We start from the raw sequence: 23,155 nt of genomic DNA, 5'->3' as shown, positions 1-23,155 counted from the left end.
AGTGATGATGCCATCAGATTTCTTGTGACCGTTTGTTCCATCCCACCTAATGAGGTGAAAGGGCCAAAAGGCTGATCAGAGTATTGGAATACAGTAAATTAACCCCTTAAAATCTCAGGCAGTTACATCGTAGCACTTTTTATTCCCTGACCACATAGAAAACATTGCAAAGTAGCATAATTATTTATAAGTTTTAGGAGTAAAGAGTGGAAGCCTGGACCTGCTGTCAGGTCTTTGGCATTTGTGGGGTTGAATTTCAGTTCTACAATGTAGTAAAATACAGTGACAAATATTCACGGTTATGTTCCATAAGTTTAATAGTGACAAAAATGAATTTGATAGCAATAAATCATTCATGAACTTACCTTACATAGTCATTCTGCAAAGTTAGCCATTTCAAAAGCTCCTTTGACCTCCTGAAGTGTTGCTGAATGTGTCTGTCCACCTGTTGGCCCTCTGTTTTTTTCATTCATAAATATTTCATCAGTTGAAAAAGACGCTAAAACTTTAAAGCCACTCTGTGTAATCTGCTGAAGGCTGTGATCCTAACAAGTTGTCCTTTAAGTAACCTCTAGTAACCCCTAGATTTTCTTTTTCATTTCTTATGCTTGTTATTCATGAGACACACAGGTTATCTAGGCTGACAGCTACATATACAGTGGAGTCACCCTGGTGCTGTTTGATACAAACAATATAAATCATTTTGGACAGCTTTTAACAATGTATTGCATAAAAAAATTTAGAAGCCTGTGATTTTTTTTTTTGCTTCAGAAATTTCCATGTGTGAGGTAGGAAATGTTACATTAGTTTCTTTCTTTGTGTCTTTGCTTTTCCTCTTTTTCCTTACAGATCTGGGACAGGCCATATTTTACACGACAACTTGCCTGCTACCGTTTCTCAGCGATGATATTCTCAGCACTTTGCCCTATACTATGATCTCCACTTTAGCCACCTTTCCTCCCTTCCTACACAAAGACATCATAGAATACCTGAGCACCTCCTTCCTCCCAATGGCTATATGTGAGTATGTTGATATTATTTACAAGAGATGTATCACTGTGATCATGCAATATTATACACACTTATTATAGCAGTTGTACATGAAATATTGCTTTGAATGTATTTGATTCCAATGTGTACATCGGTTCCACATGAATAAAATTTTGCCTTTTAGATAACTTTCCTTTGGCAATAATTATTGTGCTGATATAATATTTTCAACTGATGTATGCATTTGAATTAAATACATTCAAAGCAATTTTTTTTCATGTGTAACTGCAATAATAGTTAGAATTAGTAATAGTAGTGCATAAATAATGGTGATGAAAAAAATATTGTTTTGAATGTATTTAATTCAAATGTGCTGCTGGTTCCATGTGAATAATATAAAACACAATTTGCCTTTTAGTTTACCTTCTTTTGGCAGTAATTGTTTTGATATAATATATTCAACTGATGTGGGGCTCTTGTAAATATTCTCAATCAAGCCCATTTGGAATGCTATTTCATTCACTGTAGTGGCAATGTAGAGTAAAGCTTTAATGACCACAACTTTTCCATCAGTGTATACGGCAGCGGTGTCATATTCTGGTTCTGGAGGGCCACATGGTTTTCCCTCCTTAACCACTCTGAATTCATCTCAATTAGTGTTGCTAGTTCACTGTTGAGTTGAATCAGGACTGTTAAAAGAAGTGGAATGCTAAACTTTGCAGTGCTGTTGCCCTCCAGGACATGAGTCTGACACCCCTTGTGCATTGTATACAATGTTTGGTCTTCATTACTTTAAAATAGAACAAGGCTTTCTGACAGACTGGGGAATTTCAAAGATCTGAGATCGTCTTCAGTAGCCAAGACTACTTTTTCACATCAGAATTAGTGGAAAAGCCAAATAGAACAGAACACCAGGAACATAATGTCCTCACAGCTCTAACTTCGAATATGCTGTTGACAGTTATAAACATTACACTTTCAATTGAATCATTTGGAAGTGTAATCATTTCAATTCAAAGAAAAGCGTCATCAAGCTATAAGACAAGACAAAATCCTGTTACATGCATGTGCACTGGATCAATGTTATATACCCATATTACACTATATTTTTAAAAATCCAAATGTTACATATTATACATTTGATATATTTACACTGCTGTTCAAAGGTTCAGTGGAATCCGTGTTTTCAATAATATAAAGCCAGTTTTGTTGCAGATATATTTATAAAATGAATGTGTTAGTATTCTATTTCTTTCAATTTTCAAACAGTATGTAGGAATGGAGCTGTAGATGATTTCATTATAATAGCTTTATAGCAACGAGAATATATGTACAATAAAATGAATATCCTAAATGCCTCATATTTGAAAAGCAGTGACCAAATGTTGTTGATAAAATTGCTGTTAGTAGTAATTTTGTGATAAGAAATTACTTTAAATAGATAATTACATTTTATTATTTGGTAAAATTATGATTTGGTAGCATGTTCTAACTTACTTTAGGCTGTGAATAAACCAGTGATATATGTTTTGGTTTCAGTTTAATAATACAGTATTTCAATCTACACTGTATATGTTATTAGATGAATAACAATTACTAATATGACAAATTATTCAAATTTTTTAATAGTAGTATATATACATATTGGTTTTTGAAATACAGTAGTGCCTTCTGCTTTTTGTTTCTTTTCTTTCTTTTTTTAAGTGGGTTCAACTCGTAGAGAAGGAGGAGTTCCAGCATATGTCAATCTCTCCGCTTCCTCTATGCTGATGATTGCTATGCAGTATACCTCCAACCCAGGTAAACATGTTCTCCCATTTGTAAGAAAAGACCATTGTCTCCCTTCTTTCTGGAGAGAATATTAATTAGACATAACTCACATGAGCATCAATATAACTTTCACTTTAAATTATAATGACCAAAAAACATAGATGTACCACTTACAGTATGCAAGAACTGTCATTTTTTATTCTGTTTTTAGTGTACCACTGTCAGCTTTTGGAGTGCCTGATGAAGTATAAGCAAGAGGTGTGGAAGGTAAGGATTTAGCATCTTATTATCTTTTAGGAGCTGCTTTGGGAAAGTCCTTTTATGAATGATTCTTTTGTTGTTCAGGACCTTCTTTATGTGATATCATATGGGCCGTCCCAAGTAAAGCCACCTGCAGTTCAAATGCTCTTCCATTACTGGCCTAACCTGAAGCCTCCAGGTGCGATTAGTGAATACAGGGGGCTACAGTACACAGGTGAGTCAATCTCCTTAAATACAAGAGCTGTAAAAAAGCAAAGGTCTATTTTATTTTCTCTCTTTGTCTTTTCTAATTTCAAATTTTCTAATCTTAATTGACATTATTTGATTTTGCCACATTTGTCATTAATCTCTTCATTCAAATATTTTATTTTTTCTGTTCACTTTTAATAGCCTGGAATCCCATCCACTGCCAACATATTGAATGTCAGAATTCTATTAATAAACCTGCAGTAAAGGTAAAGTATAAAGCTTTTTACTGAATATGGGTTAATGTGATTTGACTGTCTTATGTTTGCATACTAAACTTTGAAATGAGCCTTCCATTTCCCACTATGATAAGGCCTAAGACACATACACTCACACATACAAACTGTCTGGCATACACACACACACACACACACACACACACACACACACACACACACACACACACACACACACACACACACACACTACCCGATAATGTCTGTGGCCATTTGTGCTGCTCTGTCAGTATTGGCTCAGCTTGCACTCAGAGCTGAGAAGCAGAACAGGAACAGACAGGTGCCGCATTTCAATTACTACAGGCCTGGTAGGGGACGGTGCTTTATGGGTTGGAGGTGGAGGAGCTTAATGGGGAGAGATGACCCTGTGCTGCCGGAGGATGGAGTGGATGCATGTGTGGAAGAGCACTGTAAATTACTGGACTTTGTTTTAGAAGCTATAGCCTAACCACTGACTCTTAACTTCTCATTAAACAGTGCAGGCATTTTAGGGCTGACATATTTCTTGAATGGAATATATGCTGGCAATGTATTGATCTGTTTTGACCAGTCGCAAATAATTCACACTTACAAAAAGGTAATGTATTTAAAACATATTACAATAAAGGCATTACAGTTGTTTCTTGTAAGGTGTTGAAAATATATATTACATTATGTTCTTAACAACATATAACAATATATTTTGTATTTATACGGGCAAATATGTCAGTTAATCTTGCCTTATGTGCAAATGCAAAACATGCCCCAGAATCTGAAAAGCAGATGGTAACTACACAGGAGAATTCAAAGTCAAACAAAAGCATTATTAATGTTAATATACATCAATGTAATATTTCATTCACAATACAAATATGTAAGGGACATCTGGTGTTTACTAAAGGTGGAAAAAAATCTAAACAATAAAGCAGAAAAAGCATAAGATTTTTATATGACAGTGATGATATGCATAGCAGATAGGATCCAAAGTGCATGTTGCTGACGGTCACTTCCTCTCATTAATATTGTCTAATTTGGCTGACAGTTATTGTAATAATGTGGCTCTGGTGTCCTTCAACATGCCTACTGTCTTCTCCTCAGATGTGCATCGACCCTACTCTCTCGGTTGCCCTGGGAGACAAGCCCCCTCCTCTCTATATCTGTGAGGAATGTAGTCAGAGGATTGCTGGGTAGGTCTTACTGCATCAACACACATAGGCACAAGTGTCTGACTGTTCTGTTTGTTCATGTGAGTAGTTGCCATGGTTATATTATCCCCTTTTCCCCAAGAGTCTGTAATGTTATTATCGTTGTGAAACAGAGCTGTGAGTTCCTCTCTGTTGCTTAATCTTGCCTTTCATATGATTTGATCTCCTATATGACTTGTAGCTCTGTTGAACGAGCTGTCTGTAATTCTCAGAGTGAGATGCAGTAGGGAGTTGGTAAAGCTTCTGCCAGTTTGTATTTGTCAATATTGGCCTTTGGGTCAAGACTGTGAGAGGGATAGATCTTGTCTCTATGAATATTGTCACTGTCGCAACAAAATCTCATGTATTCAAAATGGTAACGTTACAGGGGAGCTAAAAAAGATGTTGTTAAAAAATGAAGTGCTGTGCAAACATCAAATGTTTTGTTTCTTTAATTTTCAGACAAAAAGGCCATTAAGTACAAGTTATTCATTTTCATGTTTAGGAAAAAGTAGAAAATTATATATGCAACAGAAAATTGCTCAGAAGCCTCAGCAACTAAATATATGTGTTTTTTTCAGTATTTTCTGCCTCCACCTTCTGCTTTTTTCAGTTTTTCAAAGGAATTTGCAGGGGTATTTTTCCTCTCCTCCAAAGTTGAAGTCTAAGAAGTTGGTTGCGTGTTCTGCTTCTCACATTCCCAATAACAAATTTAGATTCCTCAGTCCATAAAACTACACATCTTGACTTTTTTTGTTCTTCTCTCTGTAATAGCTTTTTGACAGCTACCTTTCAGACTCATAGTGTCAAGTTGTCTTCTCACAGTGGAAGGATGGACACGGGTTTTTTCAGATCTTAAGCAAGAGTGGAGCTTCATTTTCTCCTCTCTCTCAAAGATTAAAGTTTTAAGTACTGTTTATCTGATGAGGACATTTTTGGTGGTCTACCAGGCCTTGCATAGTTGTCAAGAGTCCCATTTTGTCTGTATTCAACCCCAGTTTGGGTACCCACTTTTTAATTATTATTACATATTTTTCTTGTAGTTTTTCCTTACTCATTCTCCACCTATGCAAGTGGATTATTTATCTCTAATCTCTGCAGAAATGTCTCTTTTAGCTATTTTAAAAAGAAATGTGCAAGGCAGTTAAGGTGAGATTGGGTAGTTGCTTGTGTGAATGTTAGTGTCATTTTGAAGGAGGGGCAGCTGGAAGAATCAGATGTAACGTTGGTCTAAAGACTGGAGAGATGGAAGAGTTAAAGTCACAGTAGAACGCATAAAAGTAAAGAGTGAACAAATTAAATACTGATAGATTTGATATTATACTTAGTGTTGAAGGTGTTAGTGTAATTTTCTGTTGAATATGTGCTTTCAGATTTTTTTTCTGACACTGAAAAATGAGTAATTTATAAGTAATTAACTGAGTACTTAATGGCCATTTGGACAGGTAATAAAATAAATGAAAGAGTAGTCTCTCAGTTTTGTGCATTACTGTAGGTATTCTTTCTTTCTTAAGTGATGTTTTCTTATGTTGTGCCTCTGCAGAGACCATGCTGAGTGGCTTGTTGATGTGCTCTTACCTCAAGGTCAGCAGTACTAGTCAACATGTACTGCATACACGTGCTTAGTCACACTCACGAGGACGCACACCCACCACCTACCCGCACATATGAAGATCTGGTTAGATATAAATAATTGGATGTTTGCAAGTGGGATGATGGACAGTAAAGCTATATTTATTTATGAACCTCCTGCTCACTTTTCCTTATAAATAATATAAATATAGTGTGTTTACCGTTGGGGATGTTTCAAATCTGAGGTAGCATGAGGTAGCAACATGTTCCTACTTAGATAAAAATGGGTCATTTGCTTATTGGGTGATTTGCTTGCCTTGCTTGAGTGTTCATGTTTCTTGATTGTGCGATTTTGTGGTTTCACCCTAACAGCTGAAATATCGGCTATATGTCAGAAGAAGGTAAGATCTTGTTAGTACGTGTTTGATGTCTGGTAATGTGTGTGTTTTGGAGTATATGCTCATGTAGTCGGTGGGACATCACATCTTTGAGCATGGGGGATCTAATCTGTTCTTTTAGTCATACTTCATCTTTTCACTTATGTACTTTTACTGGACTTGTGATTGTTCCCTTGCAATTGTTTTCAACTTACACACCCTGGATTTACACTGGCCATTGTTGTACTTGTGATTCTGTGTGTGCTTGCATGGTGGTTGCCATGGCAGTCTGTATCTCATCTGAAACGGGCATAATCAGCTCACCTTTTCACACCTGCATCCATATTTAGGTCTAGTGAAGCTTATTCTGGTGCATTACCATGTAGACTGATAGGGACTGTTGAAACCCAGTACAGTTGTAAATGCATATTCTGTTGAATGAATTAAATTGATCTGACATTTCAGTGGGAGTGACACTTTTTCTATGCAGGTATCAAACACATCACTTTTATGAATCATTATTAGTACAAAACCTTGTATCTCAATTTTTTTATTTTCTTAATTGGAAAATGACAGATACCTTTTACACTGTGAAAATGTCAATGATTGGACTAAACCTCCAGAATTAATTGGAAAAGGTTTTATTATATTAACCCCTTAAAATCCCAGGCTTATTGCATACTGTCTTATTATCCAGTAACTACAGGGACAAGGTGCAAACTGTCTCAGCTGTTCTTAAGTTATAGAAGTGGGTAATAAAACTTTGGGGCCCTGGACATTAAAGGGTTAGCTTACATTTAAAACTAATCCTCTTCAAAGTTACCACTTTATAGGCACAGGAACCTTTTTGTTCCAAAAATAAATCCTCAAATTTCCTTAGTGTAAAATTTAAGTCATAAGTTCCTCTAAAAGCTAATGACCCAAAGGAAAAAAAGCCTTGAAAAAAATCCATTCAGAGCTTTCAGAATCTTTGAAAAACTGCCCTTGCTTTTTAAGATTGCATTTTGATCTTGATCTTGCATACATCATCCTTCATCATAATGGAAATAGAAGGGAATAATAAAGTTTGTCCTGGAATGCCCCCTATGACTAGAGGGTCGTCCCCACATTTCCACAGTGAATCAGTGAGCGAGGGGTGGTAATCTCAGGTACTCTGCCTGGCTGAATAGCCACATAGCGTTTTTACACGAGACAGCTGTCCTGAAGCTTAGTGTTTTGCCCCTTTTTAATCCACAATCGTTTAAATAGGCTTTGTCATTGTGCAGAACGCTCTTTTGACTTTCACATGGACTCATGCCAGTTTTCTCATCTAAAAAAGTGTGTGGCTTTGATTCTACTTTAGTTTGCGTTTGCATACAAACTCTATGAGCACCAGAAGCAGAACGAATTGAATTGCTTTGTGGAAAGCAATATTTCTGAAGTAGTTTAAATCACATTATGGTCATGTAAATGTACAGTTGATGGTACTTTATTCTTACATGCTGCACATTGAACATAACTTTATCTATGTCTTCTGTATGATCATTCTGTCCTTAATTTCTTTCAATCTGGGACCTAAATTTGTAGTATAGCATCAGCCTCACACCATAGACCAGTGACAAAACACATACTGTATTTGCGTTCAGTTACATTAAAGCCTTATTATGAGAAACTCATTAGGTAAGACAGGTGCTTAAAGCTGCAGATCATTTGCTCTTACAGCTTTTTCTGCCAGTAATGTGCTGTTGTGACAGATGGAACTAGTAAAGGAGCATATCAGATAATTTGATAGATTGCGCTGCATCTCAGGAGCCTGCTTTTAGGGACTGATCAGATTAAGCATGGACTGCTATCCCCATGCTTTTTATTTTTAGAAAAGTGAAACACTCTAGGGATACAGTTCCCTGTCAGAGAACAATACTGCTGTATACACATCACACATAAATCACTGTGTTGCTGTGGCTTGATGTGATTGATTCCCCTCCTCTTCCTGCCTCTTTAATTTACTCATTCTCTCTGTGTCCCCCAATCATACCCCTCCTTTCTTTCTCAACAACAGAACTGCAGCTCTCATGTGAGGCGGGCAGTCGTCACCTGCTTCTCGGCTGGCTGCTGCGGTCGGCATGGCAACCGACCTGTGCGCTACTGCAAGCGTTGCCATGTCAACCATCACAGTAGTGAGGTGGGGGCCTCAGCAGAGACTCATCTGTACCAGACGTCTCCTCCGCCTATCAACACACGCGAGTGTGGAGCTGAGGAGCTAGTCTGCACTGTGGAGTCCGTCATCAGGTACACACACTGCACTGACCAGCACTGGCTCTGAAAACCCCTACAGAACATAATACAGTCTCATGATATTGTTGATATCTGAAATAGCTTTTTATTTGCTGCTTTTTAAAAACAAAAACATTTAGAATTGTAACCCCTTAACTCTAGGGACCTGTCAGCAGGCCCATATTTACTTATTCACTGCCATAATTACATATGTTACATAATGGTATCATAGCAGTTACTGAATTATTCATAGGTACTAAGTAATAAACCCTAAGATTAATAAATTAATAATAGGCCAAATGGGATATTGATTTAAATGTTGGATCTTTTACATTATTATGAGACAGTTGATCACAGATTCTTCAATGTTGTTCTTCAGAGTACCAAATAATAATAAAAATAACAACAATATTGTGTATATATATATATATATATATATATATATATATTTATGCATAAATACCACTGTGAAATCACTGTTTATTTTTGATTTCCAATAAAAAAAATCTAACTCCTCTCTTGCTTCAGATCTGAACAAATCCACAGGTGTTTCTGTCCATCCTTCCACTGTAAGAAGAATACAGCACTATGAGTCTAAAAAGATGTGTAGCTGTAGCTATCAAAAAGCTGTTACTGAGAAAAGGAAATATACAAAAAAGAATAAACTTTGCACTAGAACACCAAAACTGGACATGTAGAGATATTTATTATAGGTATTATGTCAATAATTGAATTTTATGTAATTGAATTTATTTGGATTGTGAGAAGCTGAAAAGGAGACCAGCTCCTAAGATTGAACTTTGGAGGTATGAAAAAATATCCCTGCAGATCTTTTTGACAAACTGAAAGCAAGTCTCCCAAAAAGAATGGAGACTGTAATAAAGCAGTCTCCTGTGTGTCCTGTCTTCCACCTAATGACTGCTGGGATAGGCCCCAGCCCCCCCCCAACCCAGAAGGATAAGCGGCTTAGAAGATCTGTGTGTGTGTGTGTGTGTGTGTGTGTGTGTGTGTGTGTGTGTGTATATATACTGTTGGAAGCCTCTTCTGTTAAATGTGTACATTTTCTGCTTTTTAATTATTTTGAACCTGAAGAATGACTCATTTGCTGTTTAGATTGTAAATTAAATAAACAACAAAGTGATCTCTCACTTTTGCACAGTACTATATATGCCAGTTATTGAAGCTGAGCATTTTTACTGAAAGTCAGGTAGTCAGCCAGTAAGGTTCAGTCAATGTGTAATAACTGAAGTGTCAATGACACTGTACTGTACCTGGGTTTTTAATGTGTTATTAGATCATGTCTGTTTTTTCTCCCTTCGTGGCAGCCTGCTGAAAGAGGCAGAGATCCATGCAGAGCAGCGGGAGTTCGAGATGAACCGGCGGCGTCAGATGGGCCTCTCTACCTCCCACCACTCGCTGGATAACTTGGAATTTGACAACAAAGAAGATGACCAGCATGATCAGAGACTACTCAGTCAGTTTGGCATCTGGCTCTTGGTAGGAGGCTATCTATCTATCTATCTATCTATCTATCTATCTATCTATCTATCTATCTATCTATCTATCTATCTATCTATCTATCTATCTATCTATCTATCTATCTATCTATATATGTGTGTGTGTGTGTGTGTGTGTGTTTGATGCATTACCTTTGTCAGTGTATGTATGTGAATATAGTATATAATACATTTTAATAAGTTTACATTGTGAACATTTTCTTTGTATAATAATACCACCACTGCCATTACTACTTTACTAAAGCTACAGATACCGTTTAATGAGGACAGCTAATTTACCAGAGCATCTCAATCAAATCACAACAACTGTCCCTTTTGCCCCACAACCAAGATTATGAAACCCCACCATGTACCGTACTGACACAGCTAATACACTCCCCCAGCTACACTAACCATCAAGCTAATCCCATTAATTTCCATTTCCAAAACACCCTGCACCCTTCCATTTCCCTTCCGCTGCCCTAGGTGAGCCTGTGTACCCCCAGTGAAAACACACCTACAGAAAGCCTGGCCCGGCTGGTCAGCATGGTCTTCCAGTGGTTCCACTCCACTGCCTACATGATGGACGATGAGGTGGGCAGTCTGGTGGAGAAGCTCAAGCCACAGTTTGTGACAAAGTGGCTGAAAACAGTGTGTGATGTGCGCTTTGATGTCATGGTCATGTGCCTGCTGCCCAAGCCAGTGGAGTTTGCCAGGGTGAGAAGAGTTTATAATGTTATTAGACCAAAAAGCTGCTATAGAATCAGGCTTCACTGAGTCTTTGTGTGTGTACCTGTGTGTGCATAGGTGGGTGGCTATTGGGATAAATCCTGCAGTACAGTTTCACAGCTGAAGGAGGGACTGAACCGCATCCTGTGTTTGATCCCTTATAACGTCATCAGCCAGCCGCTGTGGGAGTGCTTTATGCCAGAATGGCTTGAGGCAATCCGCACTGAAGTGCCAGACAACCAGCTGAAAGAGTTCCGGGAAGTGCTTAGGTATAGAGGGTTCTGCTGAAAATGTTTCATTTGGATTATTTATTTATGTCAGAAATGGGATGTAATGAAATATAACAATACTTTTTGCGATACACCAGATGTACTGTACAAAGTCAGATTGTGCCTGTATTCAATTTCCAGTCAAAGCTGACATTAAGTAAATGTTATTAATTTTCCAGAGTCAGAAAAAAGCAGAAAACATATTTAACAGAAAATGACTCAAAGACCTTAACAACTAAAAATAATATCCACATTTTCAGTATTTAGTATGTTTACTCTTTATTACAGTTTCCTTTCAGGAGACTTGCTTTCAATTTAAAAAAGGATATATTTCCACACCTCCAAAGTTCAGTCTAAGAAGTTAGTTGCATTTTCTGCTTCTCACAATCCAAGTAATCACTGATTTTTAATTACTGTTTTTTGTTAATAGTGGCACATTTGCTTCATAGTTAACACTGAGGTTTCATTGCAGTGGTCGGAGGAGTTTTTTTTGCCACTCCTTGCCTATCATATCACAATGAGGACAATTATTTTCAACCATGATTAAGACTCAGGTGTTTAAAAGCATGGCTTAAAGTAGCCCCAGTGGTCCTCAGGTACAGTGTGTTCAAGCACCTTCGAGCCCAGCCTCATTTATCTCTGTAACCATAGCAACACACGCACCAGCTAGGTGCCATGACCCTCAGTACAAACAAGGTCAAATGTTGAATTCCCTCTGGCACCACTGAATTTATTTCTGCTCTGAGCAGCCTTATAGAGGTCAGTCTTAATGAGAAGACAGCAGTTAGCATCCAAGGGCCCTTTAGCTACGTCTCCTGCCCTTGTTCCCCTCTTCTGTTATGTTGTCCAGCTTTGCTATGCATCCCTTTTGCTTTAATTATGTCTGTTGGTTTGACCTAATAAGAACAAAGTGCTTCGTTTCCTTCTTTTACTTTTGAATATGAAGCAGGTGTGCCTGCCATGTTCACACTAACCTTTCTTTCTTCTTCTCCCTGCAGTAAGATGTTTGATATAGAGTTGTGTCCACTACCATTCTCCATGGAGGAGATGTTTGGTTTCATAAGCTGTAGATTCACAGGATACCCTGCATCTGTACAGGAGCAAGCCTTGCTGTGGCTACACGTGAGTATAGCACACTCACATGTGCACATACAGGTTTTTGCACACCAGCTCACTTTGGGATTCTCCGATCATGTCATGGAATTCTATGGAAAAATTCGATCTCAAATTCACTTTAAATTTGTCTTGTGTCACAGAAAACTTAATCTTCTTCACTTTCTTGAAACAAAACGGTTTAATGTACAATGTATACATTTTTAAAATTCAAAATGATGTCACGCATTCAGCAAAGGAGACGGACTTCATCTCCCAGAGTGCTAGGGGAGACCACGTGACCGATCACGTGCTCTCTGACTCCATCATAGGAGAAGACTTCAACCCCCAGGATTCTCAGACTGATCACGTGGTTTCCCCTCGCACCTATCAGCGATCTCAGTCACCTGATTATTGAACCCTTACACCTGAGTCTCATCTACTACTGGGATATTTAAGCAGGGACTCAGAACTTTACGAGGTATTGTTTAGGCAATAACTGAGCATTCACTTCTACCTATTGTTCTGTGTATTCTGTGTTTCGACCATTGGTTTAGTATACCCGTTTCTGATTTGTGTTTTGCCCCTTTGGTACTGTTGCCTTCTTGGATTGCTTTGTGTTTTGGATTTCTGGACTGGACTTTCACTGTGAACTGTGTTTTCCCCTTTGACTGTGTGGATTATTAAACCACCTCACCTTACCCACGAGCATCTGCAATTCTGTCTACAAATGCATCATTTACTTCTAGTTCATACAGTCCGTATGTGGAAACTAACCAAAAAACAGGCCATTATGAATACTTTTTTTACATCAAAATATTTGCATATTGTCAAATAAAACAAAACATATACTGACCGAACACTTCCTTAAGTACATCTCATTGTCCATTTTATCAGGTCCACTTACTCTGTAGGTGCGCTTTACAGTCCTACAATTACAGACTATAGTTTTTTTTGCATAATTTATTAGACCCCTTTCACCCTGTACCTCAAAGGTCAGGCTCAGGACCCCACAGGACCACAGAGCAGTTATTATTTGGATGGTGGATCATTCTCAGCACTGTAGTGACACTGATGTGGTGATGTGTTTTCTGTTGTACTGGTACAAGTAGGTCAGACACAGCAGCACTGGCAGAGTTTCAAACACTGTGTCCACTCATTGTCCACTCTATTAGACACTCCTACCTTGTTGGTCCACATTATAGATGTAAAGTCAGAGACAGCAGCTCAGCTGTTACTGCACAGTTTGTATTAGTCATCCTTTAGTCCTTTATCAGTGGTCACAGGGCACTGCCAACAGGACGATGTTGGCTTGATATTTTTGGTTGGTGGACTATTCTCAGCCCAGCAGTGACACAGAGGCTGCAGTGCTAAGAATGATCAACCACCCAAGTAATACCTGCTGTGTGGTGTTGCTGTGGGGGGCCTGACTATTTAAGAACAGCCTAGAAGGGGACTAATGAAGCATGCTGAAAAACAGACGGACTATAGTCTGTAATTGTAGAAATTCGAAATCCCAGAAGGTTTAATTTTAGGGCCCTTGCTCTTCTCTTTGTATGTTATCTCTAGTTCATGTCAATAGAAAACTTAATGAGAACCTCTGTTCTTTAGCTCTGTTTACTAAACCTGAAGTACGACTCCAGGGTGTAATCTTAGATTTTGACCTCTGTTTTAACCTGCATATAAATTCAGTCACAAAAATAGCTTTTTGTTATTTGATAAATGTTGCTGACGTTTGGCCAGTTCTAACTCAGAAAAACTTGTTAATGCATTTGTTACAAGCAGAGTTGATTACTGTAATGCTCTTCTTATAGCCAGGTATGAAAAGTGCTCTAGAAATTAAGATATTACTATTGTAATGTAAAGGGCATCTACTATGTTTTTTTGGACAATGACAGTACATTTATCTATTCAGCCTACAGCATTTTAACCCTACCCATTGTTGTCGACTGCTTTTTTAATGAGGCCCAGCATATGGGCATATGAGCACATGAGATATGGGACCTTTAAATAAATATAAACCTTTGGTGACCTGAGGTGACCTGTGGAATAACCCACACAGAGATATGAGAAAACATGCACATCCATGAAATAATTTCTACTTTTTCCAGTTGGGCAAATACAGAAGTCCAGAATCATGCAGCAAGATAGCTACAGCTACAGTCTAAATCTAAAATTGTGCATTAACACCAGCACACAGCATTGATTTCACTTTTGACAATTCACACACTCAGTTAGTGCATGGCAAAATGTTGCATGTGTCTATTTTGGGAGGATTATGGAGAGAAAATATAAAGGCATGGGCCATGCTGAGTATGGATCTGGGTCAGTGGTATCGTGAGACAAACACAGTGAGCTCCCAGATAGCAGTTGAGTCTCAGTTGATGTCAAATGTTCAGCCACCAACTGCTCCCACCACATGATTTTACACTGTTACTACAGTTCACAGTGAGATTTATCTAGTGGTTCATGCTTAATAATGCCATTTTGGATTAGTTATGACCAATGGCCAAAAAGCACATGTATATGATTGAAAAGGAAAACTATTACATGTGCACAGATGTGTAGATGTTTAATAGCAGGATATCACATATTTAAAATGGAGTGATGCATTACGTTGGTTCAGTTTTGTAACCAGCCATTTGTGCATACTATATTGTTTGCCCTGTACCCGCAGGTAAAATGTAATTATGGTAAATAAGTTTGACCATCTGTGTGCAGGTACTATCAGAGCTGGACATTGTAGTGCCACTGCAGTTGCTGATCGGGATGTTCTCAGATGGTGTAAACTCTTTAAAAGAGCTGGCCAATCAGAGGAAGGCTCAAGCTGCAGACCTGACGAGAAATGCAGGGGCCAGAAGGGTATGATTGACGTTTGATTGGGTTCGTTATAATGCAAATAATACACTGTGGTGTGCTTAGACACGGCTGTATAAAGAGCAAGACAGAAGTGAGTATCCTCAATTACTGGGTGCAATACTAAAGGGAGGCTGGTTGTCATGACAACAAGCTGAAGACTAAATATAGTCTTGTTAAGGGGCTTGATTATTGGCAAGCAAGATAAAGTAATCTATCTAAACGCAGCTGGATAAGTGAATGGAAAAAAGAACATTGTGTTCTCAGAGCAAAAAGTCTCACTTTGCTATGACACTAAATAGTGTGGAAACATATTTTAAAGACGTTTAACAAAAGCACTACTCAAAAACCTGAAACTAACTGTTCAATATGGAACCTTTCAGTATAAATCAACATGTAACCTATGATCATCAGCAGTGATTATACAGAAATTATGTATATGTTTTGTACAAGTGTGTACACTTGTCCCTCTGTGTAGGTCAGTGTAGTGTCAGACCCTGGCAGAAGGGGGCAGCACAACACTCTGAGTCCGTTTCCCAGTCCATTCCGGAGCCCCTTCCGTAGCCCCCTGCGCTGTAGCCCCTTCAAAAACCTAGGCCATGCCACAGGCAACTGTGCTCTGGACCTGGACTGTGATGATGACGACATGAACCTGGGCTGCTTCATCCTCATGTTTGACCTCATCCTTAAACAGGTGACTTACAATGTGGGGATGTGTTTTATCACTGAATATCGTTACTGTTTTATAAAAGCTGTATGACACTCATGGCCATACATTTCAGTTATTCCCTGTGGTCATATTGAGATCCCAGAACACTGAGTGATGATGGATCTGACAGGTTGATTAGGCAGGGTGAGGCCACAGAAAGAAAAAAAGGTTCAAACTCTCAGCTGGTGTGACGAGTGTGTTATTGAGGTTCTTAATATTCTGTCATACATGAGTTTCCCAAAATAAAATAATCTGTCTGATGCATGAGTAATTACTAAATCATTGTCACAAGCCAGTGGTTATTTTCATCTTTACAAAGCATCTTTTTTTTTTGAGAACTGATTAGTATCAGCAGGAGTGGTGCATTTGGTGCAATATATTGAGTTGTTTGTAGAAAGTACTATTTTAAACATCTTTTACATCTCCACAGATTATCACGTGAATGTACTTAATATGTGAATGAGGCACTGAATCCAGTAAAACACATGTTGGATTCAATCTGGGAGATGCTGGAACTAGATTTTTGTGTTCCAGCACAAATGAAGCTCTACATGAGAGATATTCTTAGTCATGGTGTGAAGCAGTACAATCCAATTCAGGTAGTTTATGTAGGTGATACTGTTGTGAGACTCCAACATGTAGATATCTAATGTCATCATGCTTATTTCTATGCAGATGGAGCTGCAGGATGATGGAGTGATGCTGGGTTTGGAGGGCAATCTGGGCAGGGACATTGTGGGCATCATTAACAGCGTGTTCCAGGCTCCCTGGGGTGGCTCACACACTTGCCAGAAGGATGAGAAGGCTCTGGAGTGCAACCTGTGCCAGTCCAGCATCCTCTGCTACCAGCTGGGCTGTGAGCTCCTCCAGAGACTTACCCCTCCTGATGAGATAGCCCTGGTGGTGAGATACAAACACATTTTCTTTCAGTTTTGAATACTGAAACCTGCAGCACTTCACTAAGTCAAGACTCTTTTGTTGTTCCTGACATTGTAGGTTAGCCCAGTTTTTCTCTGGCCTTCAAACAACGTCATTTGACGGAATCTGGTAATTTTATGTTGTTTGAAACAGGAGCCTGCAGACAGTCTTGAGGAGAGTCTCATCTTCCCCAGGGTAGAGCACTGTCTGCAAACAGAGAACGTTACAGAGGAGGGGGACAACACATCTGGAGCTAACCCAGACAACCCTGGCAACCAGAGTCATTCCCCTGACAACCCACGTATGTATCTATGACAACTATCAGCAAACGTAGATAACACAGTGTGTTAAGGTAATTTCTGCTATTCATAGTACCTAACTCTGAAAAATATACTATACTGTTAGGTACATTATAGGCCAAAAGTTTGAAAGCTGCACGAACTTATTAAAAAAAAATACAGATTAAAAAAAAAAACTTATCAAGGAATAACAAACAGTAATACGTGTAGTAACATAGAACATAAGGCTCTTAATACATGTATGCCGCATTAGTTTTTTAATTTTCATAATCAGATATTCCTGAAGGCTTGATGAATCAGATGTGTTTAAACTAAGTGTTTATAAATAATTAAAAACTGCTCAGTGCAGGGAGTTTTGTCATTAAGCTTTTGCCAATATGTTCGCTGTTGGAACAAAACCTCGTCTTCTGTCTCCAGAATGATAACCTTATAAAAGAAGGAAAGACACATTACTGCTGCTGCCACACGAATGGCTGTATATATTGTATTTGATTGTCTTATAATAATTTCTCTCCCCCAGCTTTAAAGAATAATGCTGACAGGAAATTCTCCTACCAGCAGCTTCCTGTTTCTCTCAGGCTTATTTACACCATACTTCAGGTAAATATTGCATTCTCCAATATGCTACATTGTACGTGACACTGACTATCTGTTTGGTTTAGTGTCTGAATTCAGGTAAATGTTGCTTCCCTGCTGTAGGAGATGGCCAAGTTTGAGGAGCCAGACATCCTCTTCAATATGTTGAACTGTCTGAAGATTTTGTGTCTACATGGGGAGTGTCTCTGTCATGCTCGCAAAGACCACCCTCAATTCCTGGCTTACATCCAGGAGAAGATGCTTATTCCCTGGTATGAATGACATGATGGATAAATTGTATTTTTCTGGGGTTTTTACTGCTTAGCTTTATAGTATTGCAATAATTAAGATACTATATTACTGTCATTTAATGTAACAGATTGTAGACAAATATTTACAGGAAAAAAATGAGAAAAAGGATATTTAACCTATTTCATGCAAAATAGCCTTGAATAGAGAGTGAAAATGAACTCCAGTGACAGTATATGTGTGAATGTGTGATGTAATGTCTGCTCTGGTGCCCAGCCTGTGGTCCATGCTGAAGTCTGAGTTCTGCCAGCTGGCCTCTCTGGCAGTGCCTCAGCTGCTCCATGCTCTCTCACTGTCCCATGGCGCGGACATTTTTTGGATGCTGGTGGACAGCAGTTTCAACAACAAAGACTGGAAGATTCGCTTTGAAGCAGGTTAGATACATTTGATTCAAGAGTCCATTTTTGAAAGCCATTTGTATTGTGTTACATGACTCAAGCATGAATGAATACTATAATAGTGATATTAAAATAAATAGCCTTTCTTGCTGTAGAAGTGCGCTCTGCACTTTTTCCGCACTCCCCTTCAGACCCCTGTCATGCTAATCTTGATGAGGTGTGTGTGTGCATACGTATGCTCATTTTCTCTTTTGGTTGCCATGGTTACCAGCCTGGCTCCTACAGCATTGAGGAATTGTGGGATTAAAGGAGCCTCTTATGGTGATTGGCAGAATGAAGCTGTGACCTTGTATGGGAAGCAAGAGGACATCCCACTAATAGAGAAAACCACTGTAGAAGAGCAATATACTTTACATTGGTGGCAATGCATTAGTGATATTGAGCGAATGTTCAACAGAAGTTGTTCATACAGTGCCATCTACTGATGCATTATAGAACAGTCTCTCATTTGCTGACTTCAGTACTGGGTTTTTCCTTATAACTTAAGCTCCATTATTCCTCTGTATTTACAGTGTAATTATGGTGCTATTTTAGATTTGTTACTCATGATATTAACCTTGAAAAGACCTTTTACTGATTTAGAAACTGAAGTAAGAGTGAATATCTCTACAGTGGAGCGGGTCGCAGTGCTGTGCCGCTTTCTGGACATCGGCTCAGTCACTAAGAGTCATCTGTTGAAGTACTCGCTGGCCCATGCCTTCTGCTGCTTTCTGGCCAGCATTGAGGACGTCAACCCTGCTGTGGCCACCAGAGCCAGGCTACTACTAGACACCATTAAACGCCCCGCACTGCAGGTGTGTACACATAAAAACTTTGACCATTAACATAATAGAAATAGTGAATTTGTGTGTTATTTAAAGGAATACTTCTGCGTTTTCAGCTTATTTTTTTATTTGCCATATGTATATCACACCATATTTATCACTGACCAAACCCAATTTCAAAGCCAAAACCTGTTGGCTCAAAGCAGTAGGGTAGGATGGCCCTGCCTCTCCTACGATCACTAAGCATGATACTACTGTCTGTTTTCTGGCATAACAGAATAGTTTTTTTTGTGTGTTAGCAGTAATTTGAAAAGTTGTGGTGACTGGCTTTGCATATCTCAGTTAACACTCACTTCTTGGTAGCATGATGCACTGTTAGAAATAAAGGTACCATGCAGGTGCATGATTTGTTCATCAAGGTACAAACAGTGTAAATGGTCCCTTAAAGGTACAACAGTGGTTTTAAGGTCCAACTGTGTACCTTAAATAAGTTTTTCCCAGTGGAAAAGTAAATATTTGTACCTTTTTATGGACTAATTTTTCATAACAGAACCATTTAATAAAAAGCCTGGAGACCAGACAGGGTGTGTGGCATCAGTACAACTTAGAAAATATCATTTCAGTGGATTATGGTACAATTATGTTCCATGACTAAAGGTACTGAGATGTACCCCTGAGGGTACCGTCCCAGCGATAGTGTCGTACCTTTTTTTCTGAGAGTGTGCTAGCAGATAGGAACTGACCATGACAAAACTAAAAAAAAATAGAGATATTGAGTGAAATAAGAGCTTCTAATACAAATGCCTAGTAGTAAGCATTTAATAAAGTTTTCTTCTTTTCTTTGTTTAGTCATTTTTCTTTTTTGCATAATTTGAAAATGCCAGCTGCTGATTACACTGTGCCAAAGTGTTATGACCAAACAACCAATATAAATGGTCCAAAATGGCTTTGAATAATATCTTACATTTAAAGTTAACTTTAATTTTTTAACTTTTTTCTTCCCTTTTGTCCTTACAACAGTGACAATATGCTGTCATGAAATTTATTTTATTGCACTTTTACAATTGTTTTATGTGTATGAGGGAGAGTGTGTATATTTGTGTTTTCCATCAGGGCCTGTGTCTGTGCATGGACTTCCAGTTTGACACAGTGGTGAGGGATCGCCCCATCATCCTTAGCAAACTGCTGTTGCTGCACTCTCTGAAGCAGGATATCCCAGCACTGAGCTGGGAATTCTTTGTGAACCGCTTTGAGACACTGTCCCTAGAGGCTCAACTACACCTAGACTGCAATAAGGAATTCCCATTCCCTACTAGTAAGCATGTGTGTCTCTGTGAGTACCCATGTGTTTGATGATAACAGCATAAGCCTCTAAACTCAGGAGCCTTTGGCAAGTTCATATTTCCATTCAACACTGTTTTAACAATGTAAAGTGCATTTTAGTTTTGCAGCTGTTACTAAGTAATATACAGTAAGATTAGTAGCTGAATAATAAGCCCAGAGCTTTAGGGTTAACCACATTTTTCTGATGGCACAAATACATCTTCTTTCTGATAAATAATGTACAGTGAAGTAAATTTCCAGTGCAGTTACTATGTACTTCCACTGTAACTCTTTTTCCTCCTTTATGACCTAAGCCATCACTGCAGTGAGGACTAACACAGCTAATCTGAGTGATGCAGCTATGTGGAAGATCAGAAGGGCTCGTTTTGCCAGAAATCGCCAAAAGAGTGTCCGCTCACTTCGAGACACTATAAAGGGCCCATCGGAGTCCAAACGTGCCTTCTCCCTTCCCGAGACCCTCTGCAACAAACTGCGTAAGTCATCTCACTTCTGTGTATTTTTCTGTTTCTGTTTATTCTGTCCTTTCGTACCTCACCTTCCTACTGTCTCTTTCCCCTCACTCACCAGTGTGTTAGTGTATGTCAGTGATTTATTAACATCTTGTCACTTTGTGTGCTCGTACACCTCAATTACTGCACAAAACGCTCTGAGTTCCAAATGAGTAACTCCAGAAAATTGATCCAAAGGCTTTAAGTAGTTCATGTTTTTGGACCAATACAGAGAAATTGCCCCAAAGGTCTCTGTGCGTTTAATTTGGGTGATGCAATTTCCTCCTAATAATTTCCTCAGAATTTCTTTAACTTTTTAGAACTTTTGTAGGAAAGAGGGGGGCACAACCTGACACATTTTGGTTTATGCTAAGTAATTTTAAAAATAAATGTGAAAGTATATTTTTAATACAACCTAGACACCTCTGCTATAAATGAAAACTTTGTTTGTAGGACCTACCATTAGTATACAATTCAGCCAAAATCAGAATAAGCGTAAATGTTGCTTAACTTACCCCACAGGTAAGGATGTATCAGACATATGAGCTATTTGTAACAGCCACTAAAAAGTCTGGTAAATTGATGCAAACACAGTTACAATACAATTCTGTGTTGTTTGAACCAGAGAAAGATTTGCAACATAAATACATTTAATATATGAACATGATTAGTGAAAATAAGCTGTGTTAAACATATATTTTGATGATGAGGAAATACATTTAAAGTATATACTGTTTACATGATGTTTGTGGTACTTTTCTGATTGATTTATGCATAAAAAACTTCCAAAAATCAACTGTTTTGAATTTATATGGCTGGATGTAGACTGTCATTGCTTATTCAGGAAGACTTGAATAAGTTATAACACTGTGCAGAAACTCAACCCGCCGCATTGAGGCCGTACTTTAACATGGTTAGTTCTCACTGTGACTTTTTTACATGCTACAAAATAGTGCTATATTACATCCACCAAGGTAATTAAATTAATTCTGATGTGAATACAGTATACTTATGACTCAAAAACACTTTTCTGGGTTAATCTTGAGAAACATGTTGAAATTCACAGATGATGTTGCTATATGGGACAAAACCATGACAAAAAGCACATTTTACTTGGACCATAAAAGTACTGTTACGTTTTACTTTGCATTACGTTGTGCCCTGTTTTTCCCTATTGTTCTTTACAACTGCAGCCTACTTGCAAAATGCTAATACAGAAAAGTAGGTGATGATGCTAATTTCTTTTTAATAATTCTCTTGGAATAACATATTTTAGCAACTTTGTACTTTTCTTTGTGACTGCAGTCAAGGTAAAATGTTCAAGTGATTGTTTTAATAGTTTGTGGAACAGTGTGGAAACTCAGATGTGTATCTGTGCCCACCCCTAGATTCCCTAATTGTGTTTCCATGTGTGATTTCATAGCACTAAGGCTCACAAGACAAGAGCAGTCTGCACCCACACTTGGCGATATGCTAGAGAAAGTCCTGCCAGGTAAATAAGACCAGTTTGGAACAAAATAATGTTTTTGTTATATTACATTCCTTTTTTGCAGCTTTAAAGGGATGTTACAGATAAATCATATTTACACAGTTTCCCCTTCATCCGAGTATAATAGATCAGGGAAGACATGTTTGGTGCCCAAAGTTTACATGTTTAGTTTTGCAGTGGAGCTGCATTATTAATGTTGGAAACACATACTTAATCATCATCCACTTTCATAGGTAAAAGTGTTGCATACAGTATAAGAAAGCACATAAGCAAGATTGCTTAACAACTCAGTTTTAGTCAGTTGTGCATGATGCACTATAATAAATGGAGGGTATTAACTTCTATTACTTTTAGTTACTTTATCCTTGTAGTGCCACCGGTAAATTAAAGTAGGAGTTTCAACAAACTTGTCTTGGCTCACTGACTATGTTTGGGGCAAAAATTGTGTAAATTTGATGTTCTTGCGTAACTATTCCTTTAAAATTCATTCTGTTCTCCTTTGAAATGAAGAGAAGCATACTTTTCAAGCACCCAACACATAAATATTCATA

At 38.2% G+C, this 23,155-nt stretch overlaps 1 protein-coding gene across 8 annotated transcripts in view; it reads left to right on the top strand.

Moving 5' to 3' along the window:
• Positions 1–23,155, top strand: part of LOC108423516 (unc-79 homolog, NALCN channel complex subunit) — a 53,149-nt gene that overhangs the window by 10,705 nt on the left and 19,289 nt on the right. For 7 of the 8 annotated variants that reach the window (XM_037541943.1, XM_037541942.1, XM_017690878.2 and 4 more), the window contains 24 exons: positions 850–1,020; positions 2,695–2,790; positions 2,972–3,027; positions 3,106–3,235; positions 3,412–3,476; positions 4,581–4,669; positions 6,210–6,250; positions 6,611–6,639; positions 8,654–8,883; positions 10,194–10,365; positions 10,851–11,081; positions 11,172–11,362; positions 12,361–12,484; positions 15,176–15,316; positions 15,789–16,004; positions 16,695–16,922; positions 17,091–17,238; positions 17,757–17,836; positions 17,936–18,084; positions 18,338–18,495; positions 19,132–19,313; positions 20,397–20,598; positions 20,921–21,100; positions 22,539–22,607. In XM_037541943.1, coding sequence (XP_037397840.1) covers positions 850–1,020; positions 2,695–2,790; positions 2,972–3,027; positions 3,106–3,235; positions 3,412–3,476; positions 4,581–4,669; positions 6,210–6,250; positions 6,611–6,639; positions 8,654–8,883; positions 10,194–10,365; positions 10,851–11,081; positions 11,172–11,362; positions 12,361–12,484; positions 15,176–15,316; positions 15,789–16,004; positions 16,695–16,922; positions 17,091–17,238; positions 17,757–17,836; positions 17,936–18,084; positions 18,338–18,495; positions 19,132–19,313; positions 20,397–20,598; positions 20,921–21,100; positions 22,539–22,607 — 3,378 coding nt within the window. The remainder of the gene's footprint in view (positions 1–849; positions 1,021–2,694; positions 2,791–2,971; positions 3,028–3,105; positions 3,236–3,411; positions 3,477–4,580; positions 4,670–6,209; positions 6,251–6,610; positions 6,640–8,653; positions 8,884–10,193; positions 10,366–10,850; positions 11,082–11,171; positions 11,363–12,360; positions 12,485–15,175; positions 15,317–15,788; positions 16,005–16,694; positions 16,923–17,090; positions 17,239–17,756; positions 17,837–17,935; positions 18,085–18,337; positions 18,496–19,131; positions 19,314–20,396; positions 20,599–20,920; positions 21,101–22,538; positions 22,608–23,155) is intronic. The other variant, XM_037541941.1, reaches the window with a different exon arrangement.

This window comes from Pygocentrus nattereri, chromosome 10, assembly GCF_015220715.1.
Source record: "Pygocentrus nattereri isolate fPygNat1 chromosome 10, fPygNat1.pri, whole genome shotgun sequence".
In the NCBI taxonomy this organism is placed as follows: Eukaryota; Metazoa; Chordata; class Actinopteri; order Characiformes; family Serrasalmidae; genus Pygocentrus; species Pygocentrus nattereri.
This window is presented reverse-complemented; position numbering and strand designations above follow the sequence as displayed.